Here is a 15754-nt window from a genome sequence, read left to right as displayed (position 1 = left end):
CCTGGCATTCCCCTATTCATAGCACATGTTTTTCCCTCTGCTGCCCTACCCCACCAACCTCTTTCATCGGCCCGGTCCCCACCCCCTAGGTGAGAAACTTTATCAGCATTTGAGAACAATACAGTATAGCTGTACATTAGAGAAACAAGTGGCAAGGGGAGGCTGGGCTGGGCAAAGTCAGAATTGCTGGACGCCTCTTTATGAGCCAATCTGATAGCAGGGTCTTTGTAGTCTCGCTCAGAGCAGTGTCTCGGTTTCCATACATAGACCCCTTCAATGACTCTCAGGTCTGATGCTAGCTTTACAACAGAAAAGATGTTTTTATCAATTTTACTTTGAAAATCCCATTTCGGCTCTGTAAATCTCTAAATCGGGGCTTTTCTAATGATGAAGATTTGGTGTAATTATAAAGTCACAGGCAATTGTGCCGACAAAGCCAAACCAATATGTCTCCTTGCTGGGCCTTCGCTCTCAGGCTGACCAGCAGGAGAAAAGAGGCTTTGTCAGGAGCAGATGTGCAGTGGGAGGCCCCGGGAAAGCAGATCTGTTGAATGAAGCAGGTGCCACTTAGACATTCACTTTACTGACTCCAACCACAACCTCTCCTTCATTTGATATCCTGCTCTTGGCAGGAGGATGGAGAGAGAGCATCACACAAAGAGGAAGCATGTTTATCCTGTTCAGATTACTCCTCTGCCAGTCTGCTGCTGCTGGGTTCTGCACACTCGCTCTTTATTAAGCAAATGGTAGATTTGGGAAGTGAATCCCTGTATTTACACAGGTAACCTGAGAGCCAGAGGGCCCCAAACCATACTGGCTGCGATGTGCAAGCTATTAGAGTTAATAACAGTGCGCTGACATTCCTTCAAAATCCTAGTGGAAGGGTAAATAAAAGGAGGAAAGTCCCCTTTACCCAAGAACCTTAAAAACTTCATTCTGAAGAATTTTTTGTCATGAAATTCTGGTTCTTGTGTGAACAGTAATTAATCCCCCTTTTCACACGCTCAATTTAAACCCATTTTTTAATCCATGTACTGAACAGAAATGACTCCAATTAAACTTGTCCGCTTATGGCTCTGAATTTGGTATGCTACCAAAAAAATCCCTTTATAGAATATTACCTGCAATGAGGCACCAAGATTCTGTCTTGGTTACAAGGAGCTGGAATCATCTAAGACCAGACTCTGTCTTTCCAATACAAAGACTCAGAAAGATCTGGGGACCTAAAGGGGAGGAGAATGAGATAACGAAGCATGTAACTTGGCCTTGAGGACACTGGGGACGGAGAGACCATGGTTAGTGGTGTCCACTGCCAGATGGCAGGCATGCTCTTGGGAAGCTCTGCTCAGATGTCCCTGGTGCACCGGTTTCCTCAAGCAGAGGGAGCCTGGCAGTCAGACCAAGGAGCGGGTGAGGCGGGCCCGAGTGGCTTGGTAACGTGGGCGCTGAGGAGCCAGCTCCGGAAGCATTCAGCTCTTAACATGGAAAAGCTACACCTGAGGGACTTTGCCATGGTTCAGATGAGTCCTAAGAATAGAGACCAATATACAGTGGCCCAACATTTCACTGTGGAAGGCCCCCCTTTTTTTCTTCTAGTTTTTTAAGTCTTCAAACAGAGCCTAGGTTAGCAATTCCTGGAGTACATATGAATGTCCAAGGCCACTTGGTTCATAATGGTAGAGGAGGTGACATATCCCCTTAGACTTGCAGACTGGGCAAGAAGAAAATGAATATGAACCCTAAGGACACTTTCAGGAGGCCTGCTCCTTCTGAAGGTATCCACAGGTCAGCATCTTCACAGCAGACAAAGGCACCAAAGAACTTTGGCAACTGGAAACCCCTCCGCTGCAGGCTATGTCTGATGATGCCAGGAAAGGCCTGGTAATTCAGAGAACTGAATCTGTTTTGTCTGCCCCAGCAATGCTTCCATCAGTAACAGGCTCTCTGAATGAAGCAAGGGTCTCAGTGTGAGTCACTACCTGCTCCTTCCAAATGGAGGCATACTGAACCAGAGTCTGAGAATGTGTCCCAGAAGCCCTAAGAGCAAACCCTCTGAAGATTACTTTCCTTCTCATTAAGTGTGAGGATTTAGTAATATAAATAGTAGTTAACATTTAATGCTCATGATGTCCTAGGCACTAAAGAGAGTAGGACTCAAGATTTTCTACTGTCCCTAAAATGAGTAACATCAACATATCTCCCTGGATGGGGAGATTGGGGAATCAGAAAAACTGCCACTTCCCTCTGAGAGCTACTCTGGAAGGCATCTTAGACTTCAGGGGAGGATGATACAGGGAGCAGGGAAGGAGGAAAAGCTTCGGTGCTGCGAAAGGGCTGGGTAACACCCATGGGGCAGAGAACTGCAAACCCTTCGGACACTACAACCGAGTTCCTCGCCCACCTCCACGTTCCCATTTCTTAGAAGCAGCCACGCTTCACTGTGAAATCTGAACTCACCCAATAGCAGTGGCTTCCTTTAGCCTTGTGATGCACCAGGTGCTGGATATTTGATTTTGGGGGTGGGGGTGGGGGTGTCACTACAAGTCTTTTAGAGTGCATGGCTTGAAGATGCCTGTATCCAGGAGAAATGTGTACTCGTTGTGAGGCAGCTAAGTCAAAATGTGCAAGTGGCCTCGGTCATGAATAGAGACTAGGAAGTGGGTCTAGGTGTCGCCACTGCCTCCTGTCTGTTTTTCTGCTGGGGACTCTGCAGTGCACAGAAATAGGCCAGTTTTTGCGACCCTGCTGCCCAGCTATTTACTGGCTGTGGATTACTGCAGTCACGTGGTTTTTGTGTTTTTTAAAGCAAAGCCCTGTTGTCTGTGAGCTGAGAAGGTCAGAGGGAAGCAAGGCTCATGAAGCATTTGTGTTGTCCCCCCTGTGCAGAGGGCACACAATGTGCCAGTAGAGCTTGGTATTTTTGCTGTGGCCTTTAGTTCAGTACTATCCAACAGAACTTCTGCAATGATGAAAATGTTCTGTATCTACGCATTCCTTTACAGTGTCCACTAGTTTCAAGTAGCTATTTAAATTTAAACATAAATAAGTGAAGCCCAGTCAGTGTGGCTCAGCGGCTGAGCATTGACCCATGCACCAAGAGGCTGCCGGTTCAATTCCCGGTCAGGGCACATGCCCAGGTTGTGGGCCAAATCCCCAGTGGGGGGCATGCAGGAGGCAGCCAATCGATGTTCTCTCTCATCGATGTTTCTATCTCTCCTTCCCATTTCCTTTCTCTCTCTCTAAAATCAATAAAGAAAAAGAAATTTAAATGTGAATAACTTAAAATTCAATAAAAATTCAGTTACGGAGCACCTGAAATACGGCTAATGTAACTGAACTGAATTTTAAATTTTATTTATTTTAATCAACCTGCATTTAAATTCAAATAACCACACCTAATGAGTAACTACCATATTGAACAGCACACCTTTACTTCTTGGGTTTTGACGCCATTTATTTATTTGCCCCTGCTAAAATTTATTATGACACTGACTTCTAAAAACAGGGCTTATGAGCTATGTCCTATTTACCTTACTGGGTGAAGGTGAAATAATGCCAAGAGAGCTTGCTTAGTGGTGGTAGTGTATTGGTAGTAGAAAAAGAAAGGCAAAGAATGGAAAAAGAGCTCTGCTGGTGTGGCTCCATAGTGAGTGTTGACCCATGTACCAAGAGGTCACTGGTTTAGGGCACATGCTGGAGTTGCAGGCTCGATCCCCAGTGGGGGGTGTGCAGGAGGCGGCCGATCCGTTTCTTTCTCACATTGATGTTTCTCTCTCTCTCTTCCCACCTTCCTCTCTCTAAAATAAATTAAAAATAAATAAATATATAAAAAGACTTAGGATTCCAGAAGGGGAAACAGTTGTAAGACAGGTGAATTTTCATTTGCCTTTTCTTACAGAACAGGCAATGCCTTAGCATGGTCTGACACCATCCTAATGTCTGAGCTTCCTGTAAGGCCTCCCCATCAGTGGAAAAGACAGCCACTCATCTTACAAAGGTTGACCTAAAAACCCACGGCCGCCGTAGGCACTGCTCTTTGGGGACATTCAGGGGGACCTACGGCTCGAGACTCACTGCTCACACAAAATACTGTTGCTCAGGGACCTGCATGCTTCAACTCCTGGAGACAATGAACTCATGGTTTTTGGTTTAAAGGTATGAACAGCATTATAGTATCAAATAATGCAACAGCTTTTTGTTGTTGGTGTTGTTAATCCTCACCTGAGGATATTTTTCCATTGATTTTTATTTTATTTATTTATTTTTTTATTTTTTATTTTTTATCCTCACCCGAGGACATTTTTCCATTTTTTTGTTCAGGTAGAGTGGGAGGGAGAGAGAGGAACAGAGAGAGAGAGAGAAACATCGATGCGAAAGGAACACATCGAGTGGCTGCCACCCGCACAACCGACCAGGGCCGGGGACAAACTGCAACCGAGGTACGCGCCCCTAGCGGGAACCGAACCGGGGTCTCTCAGGACCGCAGGCCGACGCTCTAACCGCTGAGCCAAACCGGCCAGGGCTTTCCATTGATTTTTAGAAGGGAGGGGAGGAAAAGAGAGAGAGAGAGAGACAGACAGACAGACAGAGAGACAGACATCAATTGGTTGCTTCCTGCACAGCCCCAGTGAGGGCCAGAGATAAAAACTGTAACTCGGGTATGTGCCCTTGATCAGGAATTGAACCCTAAACCCTTTGGTCTGTGGGCTGAAACTCTAACTGCTGAGCCAAACCGGCCAGGGCAAAGAGTACAACCAACATCTTCTAAATCTTCTAAAAGCATCTTATTATTATGCTTTACAATGACTGAAAATGCACTCTTACAATAAATCTTTATTCAATACATTTATTTATTTAAACTTTAATTAAAATACTGAGGCAAAAAGTGATTTAATGCACCTTTTTTTGGGAGAGCAATATTGACATATTTCCTAAATTAATTTAGCATTTACATCTCCATCGACTCTTTTGGAAACAAGTTCATATACTAATGTATCCAGAGAATGAAAAACATAGAAAAAGAGAGAATAAGATGCATTTTACAGTTTATCAAGATGAGAACTAGCATCTCATCCCTTATTTTTAAAGAAGAGCTGGAAGAGGAGGACATGTAGTAAGTAATAGTTTTGATGATGGTGGTGGTGATAATAAGGGGAAAAGGAAGAAAGCCACCCTTCATGATGGAAGTTGAAATATAATGCAGTTGTGAGATGTGAAGAGAGATTATGCCCTTAGGAGTAACAAAGGCCATATTAACTACTGCAAGCTATGTGCTGGAAGGGAACAGCATTCCTTGCCCAAGAAGTGTGATATAACCAAATGCAGGAGCCATTAAACAACGTCACCTTCAATCAAGGTTCCTTTGATTTCCTTCACTCATTGTTACAGAAAGGATTTCTGATCTAGTTCCATTTTTATAGTATTCACCTCTGAGCATAAACCCTTTGATTGCAAAAGGTAAGCATTTGGATCTGTCCTCAGGACAGGAAAGCAGGGTCTGCTACAGTGCTGTGTGCTCTGTACAACTTAACGTATTTGGGAGAATGATGGAGAAGAAATGTATGTTGACAGCTGGTAATAAATTTCATGTTTACCTTGTATCTATGTGCCCCGCACTATGCTAAGCACTTTATAGGAATCATTTTGTTTAATGCTCACAATTACTTTATGAGCATGGAACTATCATTATCCTAATTTTACAGTTAAGGCTCGAAGAGGTTAATTTGCTTGCCTAAGATCACACAGCTTGGCAGTGGTGTACCTGTTAGAGTATCCAGCTAGAGGTTCATCTCCACCAAACCAGTATTTAGGAGAAGGAAAAAAAGATAAAAAAATAAGAAGAATAAATACATATCTATCAACAACTGAATCTAAATTAAAATAAACAAACAAGCAGAACAGAAACAGACTCACAGATACAGAGATCATTTTGATGGGAGGTGGGTTAGGGGGATGGGTGATGGGACTTAGAAGTACAAATTGGCCCTGGCCAGATTGTTCAGTTGGTTGGAGTGTCATCCTGTATACCAAAAGGTTGTGGGTTTGATCCCCAGTTGGGGCACATATGGGAGGCAACCAGTCGATGTTTTTCTCTCTCTCAAATCAATAACCTTATCCTTGGGTGAGGATTTTAAAAAAAGAAGTACGAATTGGTTATTACAGAGTAGTCATAAAATAGTCATGGGAATGTAAAGTACAACATAGGGAATATAGTCAATAGTATTCTAATAACTATGTATGGTGTCAAATGGGTATGAGATATATTGGGATGATCACTTAGTAAGTTATATAATGTCTGATCACTGGGGTGTACATCTGAAACTAATATAATATTGCATGTCAACTGTAATTGAAAAATAAAAAGATAATTAAAAAAAAGAAAATAAATACCAACCATCAAAATTTTTTTTCTCCAAAATGAATTATAAAACATTACAGATTAATTAGGTTAAATTTTTTTATTAATGAGGAAAAAAGGCCATATTTTGAAAACTCAAAATACTATTCTATGTAGTAGGATTATAGATGATTTTTATCATCAGGACTGAAACAAACCAACTCCCGAACAAATGCTATGCCCCTTTTTTTTCTTGTGGCAACTTTAGGGCACTTCTGAGGTGGCCAAGGGCCCCAATGATTCTTATTTTTCACTATTTTTGCTGAAAAAGGAAGGAAAAGACCTGCAGATCTGGCTCCCTGGGGACTGCTGACGGTGGGCCACCAGGCTGGGTGAAAGGTACGTGTCACTCAGGAGCTCCTCAGCCCCGTGAGAGCATGCTACGTGGTCCTGGAGGCCAGGAGCACAGGGTTCCAGGCTACAGAGGATGGTGGAATGAAGGGAAACCTATGGGCAATTGAAAAATTACACGACTTCTTATATTAAGGTGTGTTAGGGAGAGAAAAGGAAGGAATAACTGTGTTTAAAAAAATAAAAAAGAAAACAAAAGAAGTAAGAAAGGAACCCATCCAGAGACCTTTCTGTGAAGGACACCTGTGAAAATGTTTAAATTGCACCAACCATGAAACTCCTCCTGAGCGACCAAAGACTCATTTATTGCAATGAAAAAAGGGAAAACGTAAATGAAATAAAGTAATGCTAATGCCTGAGTAGTCCTTTTAGAGTTGGGATGGGGTAGGGTCCAGAAAAAAAGAGGAAGTCTCCAGGATGCAAGGTCTGATCAGGTCTGCCTTGGTGACCTGGAATTTAAACTTCTGCTATGCACAGGTCATATCTTGAACTTGAAAGCCACTGTCCTACATGATACTGCTTTCATGTCCTCACACTGCCCCAGCCATCTCTCCCTGGGTATTGTACTCCATCTCCTCTAGTTCCATCCCAAAAGATGCTAAAAAATGCCTGTCTCGGGCCTAAACAATACCCCGATTGCTCTTACAAGAGTCATCTACTAGGATTTTCATTTAAGCCCCATTCTGGAACCGGAGGTGTATTTTCCCCACAGTGGTTTCTGTTTCCAAATAGCACCTTGTCCTGGCTCTTCCTGCTAACAAACTTTCCCTGACAGTAAACTTGGTGTACTGGCAGTCTCCTTATTAAGCTTGTCATCACAGAAGTGACACACGTTGGTAACAGGACACAATCTGAAAGAAGGATGAAAAAAGAACTCCTATAGTTCCAGTCCTAGAGTAAATGATGTAGCGCTGCGAATAAAAATGTTAGCAGACGGAGAAGCATCGCAATTACTTGGTTCACATCCAATATGAGGAATTCTTTGGATACCCAAAGGACAAATGAAATAATCAGTCTTCACTTAAAATTGCTGGGATAAGGCACAACTCAATGGTCTTGTTTGATATAGAAAAGCTGCACAAAGAAGGTGATAATTCCAACTCAAGTTTGAGTTCAGCACATGTAGGCAGCACAAACTGGGGACGGCCTGCTCGGGGAACCACTGGGTTTTAGGATGTAGACCAGAATTTCCTCTTATCACAAATATAACCAGCCACATGAAATCAACACAATTGATTTACACAACCCAAAGCTACTGAAGAGGCAGCTTCCAGGAATCAACAGTAGTGGGTGTGGTTCAACTTTATTTTATGGCTGAACAGGTCTACTTGGCCAGAGACGCAGAGGGTCCTTACACTTATCTATAAATTCAATCCACCTGAAAAGGTGAGGCTCAGAGGAGGTCAGAACTATAAAGCAGTCTGGGGTCCTCACTCGGACAGGTGAAGACCATTAGCAGGGACAACAAATTCTCCTATCAAACCCACACAGTGTAGTATTTTTAGCAATTCCATAGTGAATAACAGCAATTGCACTGCAGGAGAAATGTCATATAGCTAGATATCTTACCTTTTGTTTAAGGTCGATTAGGATTCAGATGAGGAAAAGAAAAAAGCAAGCAGAATTCTAGTTCAAGAGGGAGGTTTGCCTTAATTCTATCTATAATCCTTGTCATCCTGAACATACATGGCTATGAGATACCCCTTATCCTATAGTGTTTTCACTAAGATAATCTCTATCTCTACTTGGGTTAGTTCATGGAAGCCCCTAGCCCTATAGAGAAAGCAGGCAAAAGCTGTAGTATTTGATATTTGTTTTTTTTTTTAATCCTTACCGAGGATACTTTCCCATTTATCATCAGATAGAGTGGAAGGGAGGGAGGGAGGGAGGGAGAGAAACATCGATGTGAGAGAGACACATCGACTGTTTGCCTCCCACACGACCCGACCAGGGCCGGGGACAAACCACAACCGAGGCACATGCCCTTGAATGGAATCATTGAATGGACTCATTGGTCCTCAGGCTGATACTCTTAACTGCAGAGCAAAAGCAGCCAGGGCTTTGTTTGCTTTTTAATAAGCGATTCTCAGAAGCCACAAAGGCTGTTTATATTTCCTGTGTTATTCTTCTCGGGGGACAAAAGTACTCTTTTATTCCCACTTCCCAAGGAAGACACAGCATCGTGCCTTTCTTCAAAGACTTTCCCAACTAAAATCTTACTCAATTCTTAGGGACTACCCTAAAAAAAGTGCGAGGGACATTTTCCAGCCACTAATGCCATTAAGAAATTTTCTGCCTAAATAAATGTATATTATTACCCTTCTTCTAGCACTTTAATTTTTTTTTTTTATCCTCACCCGAGGATATTTTTCCATTTTTTGTACAGATAGAGTGGGAGGGAGAGAGAGGAAGGGAGAGAGAGAGAGAAACATCGACGTGAAGGGACACATCGAGTGGCTGCCACCCGCACGACCAACCAGGGCCGGGGACAAACTGCAACCGAAGTACGTGCCCTTAGCGGGAACCGAACCCGGGTCTCTCCGGACCACAGGCCGACGCTTTAACCGCTGAGCCAAACTGGCCAGGGCTCTTCTAGCACTTGAAACAACAAATCTCCAAAATCATAGAAATATCTAACCTGAAACTAATATAATACTATATGTCAACTATAATTGAAAAAAGCACCAGAGTACTTAATCTGACCTGCTTAACCTAATTATATATATAATTTAAGATAAAAGTTTAATAAGCAATCACATATTGTCTCACACAACAGGGCTGGTCGTCCTCTTTGACCCAGACTTCGGAGGCAGTTCCTGGGCAGCCCAGGTCTTGTAACTGACTCCCAGAGCCTGCCTGTGTAGGTCCAAAGAGCTGAGCTGGAGTTGTACATTTCTGCAACCACATTTCTATGAACTTTATCACTTTTGTTTATTCAGAATATAATCAATATCCAGGAAGTCAAAGAGCTGGGAAAGAAGGTCAGGGTGGTAGCATGTTATTGGCTAAATCCAGAGGTCCTTGGTGAGGGTTAACAGGAGGCAGAAGCCACACCACCAACCAGAAAGGCAGCTTCATCACAGCCTGCTGCCGCCGCCCCTGGGATGAGATGGTGGCACCTTTCTCCAGATCCAGCGTTCCACTCAACCACGACCTACCCGCCATGGGAGAGTCTCTGCTGCAGCAAAGGACACTGATCTACCCCACGGGGCAGTAAGGACAAATGTGCCCCACAGCAGATTTTAAAGTACCTCTCAGCAAGTCCTGTCATAGTGAATTAGCAGTCCAGTTAGGTAACCATTGTTATGGCTTTTTTTTCCAGGAAAGCCCAAGTCTCCTACTAGTGAAAGGAATCAGAGGCTCCTAGATTTTTCTGAGGCATCAATTGCTTACCACTAAAGAAAAGCTCAAATCAAAGCTCAACCTCTTTCTAAAGGGTTTGTTGTCAGTCATGGCATGAAGGTTTAAGTGGAAACAAGGAAGAAATTCAATAAAATATTTATGCTCTCTTACCATTAGCATCTTGGACTCCAGTAAGTGCTCCAACGGCTGCTGCGGTTTCCCCAGACAGGACGATCTGTCCCCCCCCTTGCAAGGTGGCTTCAGCCAGTGTGGCGACAGCATGGGCGGCAGCTTCACTGCAGGTACAGGAACAGGAGAGGGGATGTGCAAGTTGAATAAAGGCACAGCACTGCAGCAAGAGAAACCATCCTTCTGACCCTTCCTTGGATCTCTCCCCAACTCACCTACCATTAAACACATGATTCCTACTGGATAGAGCCAAAGGAACTTTTTTTTTGGTACATGCCCTAGAGGGAACCAAACCCAGGACTCTCTGGTCTGCAGGCCGATGCTCCAACCGCTGAGCCAGACCGGCTAGCCAGAGTAACTTTTAAATGATAAAAAGAGCCAGAGAAATCCCAAGTCTTATCTATTTATAAAGCTACTGTGAGAGTTTCTTTACACCTAGAAAATGTGTGTTTGAGGACAGAAAGCACTCATTGTTAAGTCTCTTCTTGATCGACAGCAACTGAGTGCTTGTGAGCCAAGCGGAGCTCTGATCCATATTCACAATGTAAAAACCATTTGCTTGTCAATCACAAAGTTTTCTTTTTTTCTTCTCTTGTTACAGTTAACACAAGGTAGATTACCTGCAACTGATCTTTTATAACCAAGGATAAATAATAATAAGAGGAGTCCGCAACCTGGATTGGCTATACAATTATTATTAAATAGTAACAATTTGGATTATATCCATGATTTCAAAAACAAAGTAATGGTTACTACTATTCTGAAAAGTCCAACTCTTCCCTTTGCTTCCCTATATGCAGGCAGTGCTAAGACGTTAAAATTTATATTTTCACTATAAGCCCAAACTCCTTGACTCTAGAAACCCAATAAAATAATAAACACCCCTTCATGATAAAAACACTCTGTAGAATAGAAAGATGTTTATAGTGATCACTATTCTAGCAGTCTGGGTCCCATTTTTCTTTCTTTTCCTTGCTATATGCTTTTTACTCTATGCCTAAGTACCCATTTTTATTTCTTCAATGATGCTACAAACTATATAATGTATTATTATTTTATGTGTCAGTAAGAAAAGAGAAATTCCTGACAACCGTAATTGTAAGACTATAATGTACCACACATTTTAGAGATGTTAAAATGTGAAAAACAAACAAACAAACAAACAAACAAACAAACAAACAAAAACTCAGATACATTCAGCACCTCTCCTGGGAAAGTTTCAGGTATCATTTTGCACAGTTACTGAGGAAGTATCGAAAATAGGCATATCCAAAGAAGAGGTGGTGTCATTTAGTTTAAACAGAGGTGGACAAAAGTCAGTTTGACACCAAATAAGCCAGTTGATTCAGCTTTGCTCTGAAGCTGTGGGCTTTGCCATAACTATGACAGTCATCTCAGTCACAAGCTAGAATGGGCCAGGGACTGGGGACCAGGTAGGGTACACATGTCATGACTATGGGCAAAACAACATGTACCAAACTCAATGATGTCACTTTTATTCAAGAAAGTCAGCAGACAAGTAAAGCAACTGCCATAATCATCCCTTGGGGGAAGACTTCTTGGTCACTATAAGAATTATAGGAAGCAGTAAAAGAAACCAAATGAACAGAAAAGTCTCATTAAAAAGAAAATTCTCCCCTTCTTACTAACTTGCCTTGCTTTTTAATCTTTATGTCTTTGTGTTTTAAAAAGTGTTTTTTCTAATAATAAAATACATATAGAAACTTGTAAAAGTTTCATTAAGCTAAATAAATTAAAACTATAGAGAGATAACAGTATTTCTTTCTCATCTTAAACACAACTTCAACAGATAATAATCAGAACCATACTGCACAGTTTTACTGTCGGCTGTTTTTCACCTGACATTGTATTGACCCCATGTAAATATTCTTTGACATTTATTCAAAATAATAAATTAAATGCAAAAGTGCTTACTTTGCCCTTTTAAAGTCATTTAGCTGTGGCAACTTTTAATGTGTAGGCTTCCTGTGACTTAGTTCAAGGTCATGATAATATATTTCACATTTATTTCCTTCATAAAAAATTTTGGGATATAACTGAAGTTGAGCAAAAAGCTGGAACAGAACTAGAGTTTACAGGCAGCCCATGTAAAAGCTAAGATAATCCTTTATGCTGAAACACATTTCTTGGTGATCTGATACCCCAGCCAGTCATTCCATAGTATCTATAATATGAATTTGGAGCCTTGATCTGGAATTACTACTAAGGCTATTCTTTACATTTTACATGGTAAATTTTAATTTCAAAGTGCTTCATAAATATCAGAGACAGTAAAATGAAGTATTATTTTACTGCCTAGAGCCTTAATTGTTAACGTTTTTCTAAAAAAAAATTGTGTCAAATAATACTACCACCCAATTTTACAGTATTAACACTCTGGCCTGAGACTTCATTCAAAGCCACAAAAGTATATTCTTTGGAAAAAGCTGCAGCTGTGTGGTATTTTGGAGAAGGAAACTGCATATAAGAGCTGTTTATATGGAAACAGGATCTTTGTTTACAGGTTACCGCAGCCACTGCTCATTCCCGAGTTTTTAATCACGATTTATAATAACCTTATTTCTGCGACTGTTAAAGGTGATGTCCTGGCCCTCTTACACACTCTGGACACATGCTCTCAGTGTGGAATTCCACTGGCAATGACAGGAGGGCAGCCACCCAAGTCCTGACATGAAAGTCTATCTCTAGCCAATTACACCTAATTTTTTTTTTTTTGGTCTGAAGCTCTAAATATTTAAAGACATTTTCTTTAATGCCTTTCTAAAATATGTTAAGTAGGCACACTCTCCCGCTCAGAAGCACGCCCACACCTGTCTTCCCTCTCAAGGAGTGCATCTTTACTTTCCTCTCCTAACCTCTAAGGTCCCCACAAGACTTGAAACCAGGGGAGTGATGGGTGGAGGCAGTCCATGCCCGGCTCACGCCCTGAACCTGTCTCCAAGGCCCCTTTCTCTGACTTTCAGCAGCCCCGCCTCAGCTTTCTTCTGTCACTGTGACTTCTACTTCCCAGGGAGCCAGCAGCCCGCTTTGGCTCACTTCTTTCCTGTGAGGTCTCTAGGGAGCGAAGCACCCTGCCTAGGCTCTCTCCTGTTGCTGCTTCTATCCCAAGCCCTTCCTTTCCCACTGTTCCCAGCTTTAATAAATGTACTCTAAAAGAAAAAAGTATGTTACAGTAGAAGAAAAGCTGCGAGGCAATCTGGGATGCCAGGGGTGAGATACGATGGGGATGACAGGTCCTCAGGTCAGCGAGGTTAATTTTTTTATCCTGTCAGGAGCCACAAAGTGGCAATGGATGGATGTCTTACGTGGGGATAAAGACAATGGTGGCTCCTGTGGACGGCAGGTCCAGCTCCAGATCTATTCTAACCACTTACCCTAGGCTTCATAAAAACCCATGAAACTACATATGCTGCTAGGAAAAGATTACCTTTACTTAAAAGGTGACTAGGAATGAAAATGTCTCTAAGCTACCACTTCACAAGTTTTTCACAAACTTTCTATCAACTTTTATTTGCAAGTGTCAAACCTTATCTCCAGGAAAAAGCAGCAGCTGCACAGTCCCTGCCCTCCATTTCCAGAGAGGATTTCTGACCTAGGCAGTCCATGCCATCTCACTGGCAAATAAACAGCAGTCCATATATTAAAGCCACATTTTATTTTAATAATAGCTCTCATTTTAATTCAATAGTATTTTCATTTATTGAAAATGGTAAGAGTAATTTTTTTCTTTGAAAATATGATTCACTTCTTTATATTTTATTTATTTATTTAATTTATTTAATCCTCACCGAGGACATTTTTGCATTTATCTTGAGATAGAGCGGGAGAGAGATAGGGAGGGAGAGAGAGAAACATCAACGTGAGAGAGACACATCGAGTGGCTGCCACCCACACAACCCCAACCGGGGCCGGGGACAAACCGCAACCGAGGTACGTGCCCTCAGCGGGAACCGAACGCAGGCCTCTTTGGGGGTCCGCGGGCCAACGCTCCAACCACCGGGCTGAACTGGCCAGGGCTGATTCACTTCTTTTTAAAGCCAAGTTTCTTCAGAGCAAAGGGACAGCAGCTCTCCATCCCTTGGAAAGGGGATCAACAGGCATTTGTTTCCCCATAGCACCGAGTCACAGCACTGCACAGTCGACAGTAAAAACCGGCTCGGTGTCAACACCACACTGTACATTTCCACCAGGGCAGCTGTAGATTCAGCCTACAAATATTTATCATGTATCTCTATAAGCAAGGACTACAATGACTTTGCAGACTGACTTAAGAGGAAATGTAAGTCTAGGGTGGCTTAGCCGACACACTGAAACGTAAATGAGTCACTGAATTGCAATAACCAAATGACTCCACTTCCTTTCCTCTCCGGTTGTTCAGGTTGAATAGCTCTACTTTTTTTTTTTTTGAAGTTGTGGTGCTCTGTTCTTCACTTGTTCACCTGGATTCTCTCCCTATCTCCTTCCTAAGAGTGCTAATGTAGGATGTATTTGGAAAATAATGAAAATTAACTAGTTTCCAGATGTTTTAATGACAATTTCTTCATAGCCTCTTTGGCTTATTATAATGCCAGGGTGGGCTAAAGGCGTCTGAGCCCAGGGCCCTTGTTCTGACTTGCTCTACAAAACTCTTCTAACAGCATGGTGGAAAAACAGGTCTGTCCTGCATCTGTCCTGATCCCCTTCCCCCTCTAACAGAGGAAGGCGCCCCTCTGCCTTCTCCCCCACCTGTCAGTCCATGCAGCTTGCCTCTCTCTCCTCACTCCGCGCCCACATCTGCTGTTTACAGTGCAGCAGAGGTGCAGGTGATTATTAGAGAACCTGCTTGTCCCATCTGCACCTGAAACACAGACAGCTAGAAGGGAGCAGCTCTATGAAATCACTTTGTTATCACAGGAACAAAGACCAGATTTCATAGCGTATTTTTCACTAAGATGACTTCCAGAGTGCGTTTCATCCCATAGAAAAGCAAACGCCACTGGCTTATGTCTTAAGTCCAATTCTCCTGCCATTAGTGGGTTACCTCTCTTGGAATCAGAAAACCCCTGATATTCCCCTAACACTGCTCTAGGCTAGTCTTCCCTGCCAGGTGTTTCTTCACTCCCAGCAAAGGCCGCAACACACCATCCCCCAGCACTCATTGGGGGTGTTGAACTACTTGATTGCAAACAGATTTCAACATCGCCATACTCCTCCTACCTGCTGCAGTGAACCACATTCTCCTTCCTTTGGAGTAAACACTACAGCCACCTCAGCTGCATCTGGGTTTGTTAACAAGCCCTCAGGGGAAACCATTAGGCTCATTGCCTTCAGAAATAAACCCTGGTCCTTACACTGAAGGGAGCCAGGATGAGCCTCATATTTTCCACAATGTACAGGGTTCACAGGACACTCACGCTGCACTGAAACATCCAAAGCGCTGGCTCAATGAAATCAAGTTTTGCTGGATTTTAATGG

General features: G+C 42.6%; 1 protein-coding gene across 9 annotated transcripts in view; it reads right to left on the bottom strand.

Moving 5' to 3' along the window:
* The window catches only part of NRF1 (nuclear respiratory factor 1), a 137490-nt gene that overhangs the window by 16319 nt on the left and 105417 nt on the right, over positions 1–15754 (bottom strand). For 6 of the 9 annotated variants that reach the window (XM_036246509.1, XM_036246507.1, XM_036246510.1 and 3 more), the window contains 2 exons: positions 10262–10386; positions 7385–7599 (listed from right to left, as the gene is read on the bottom strand). In XM_036246509.1, the coding sequence (XP_036102402.1) occupies positions 7400–7599; positions 10262–10386 (325 nt within the window). In that variant the 3' untranslated portion in view covers positions 7385–7399. Of the gene's footprint in view, positions 1–1152; positions 1224–7384; positions 7600–10261; positions 10387–15754 lie in introns of those variants that run through there. The other 3 variants (XM_036246514.1, XM_036246513.1, XM_036246515.1) reach the window with 2 other exon arrangements.

The sequence above is a fragment of the Molossus molossus genome, unplaced genomic scaffold, assembly GCF_014108415.1.
Source record: "Molossus molossus isolate mMolMol1 unplaced genomic scaffold, mMolMol1.p scaffold_m16_p_7, whole genome shotgun sequence".
NCBI classification, from domain to species: Eukaryota; Metazoa; Chordata; class Mammalia; order Chiroptera; family Molossidae; genus Molossus; species Molossus molossus.
This window is presented reverse-complemented; position numbering and strand designations above follow the sequence as displayed.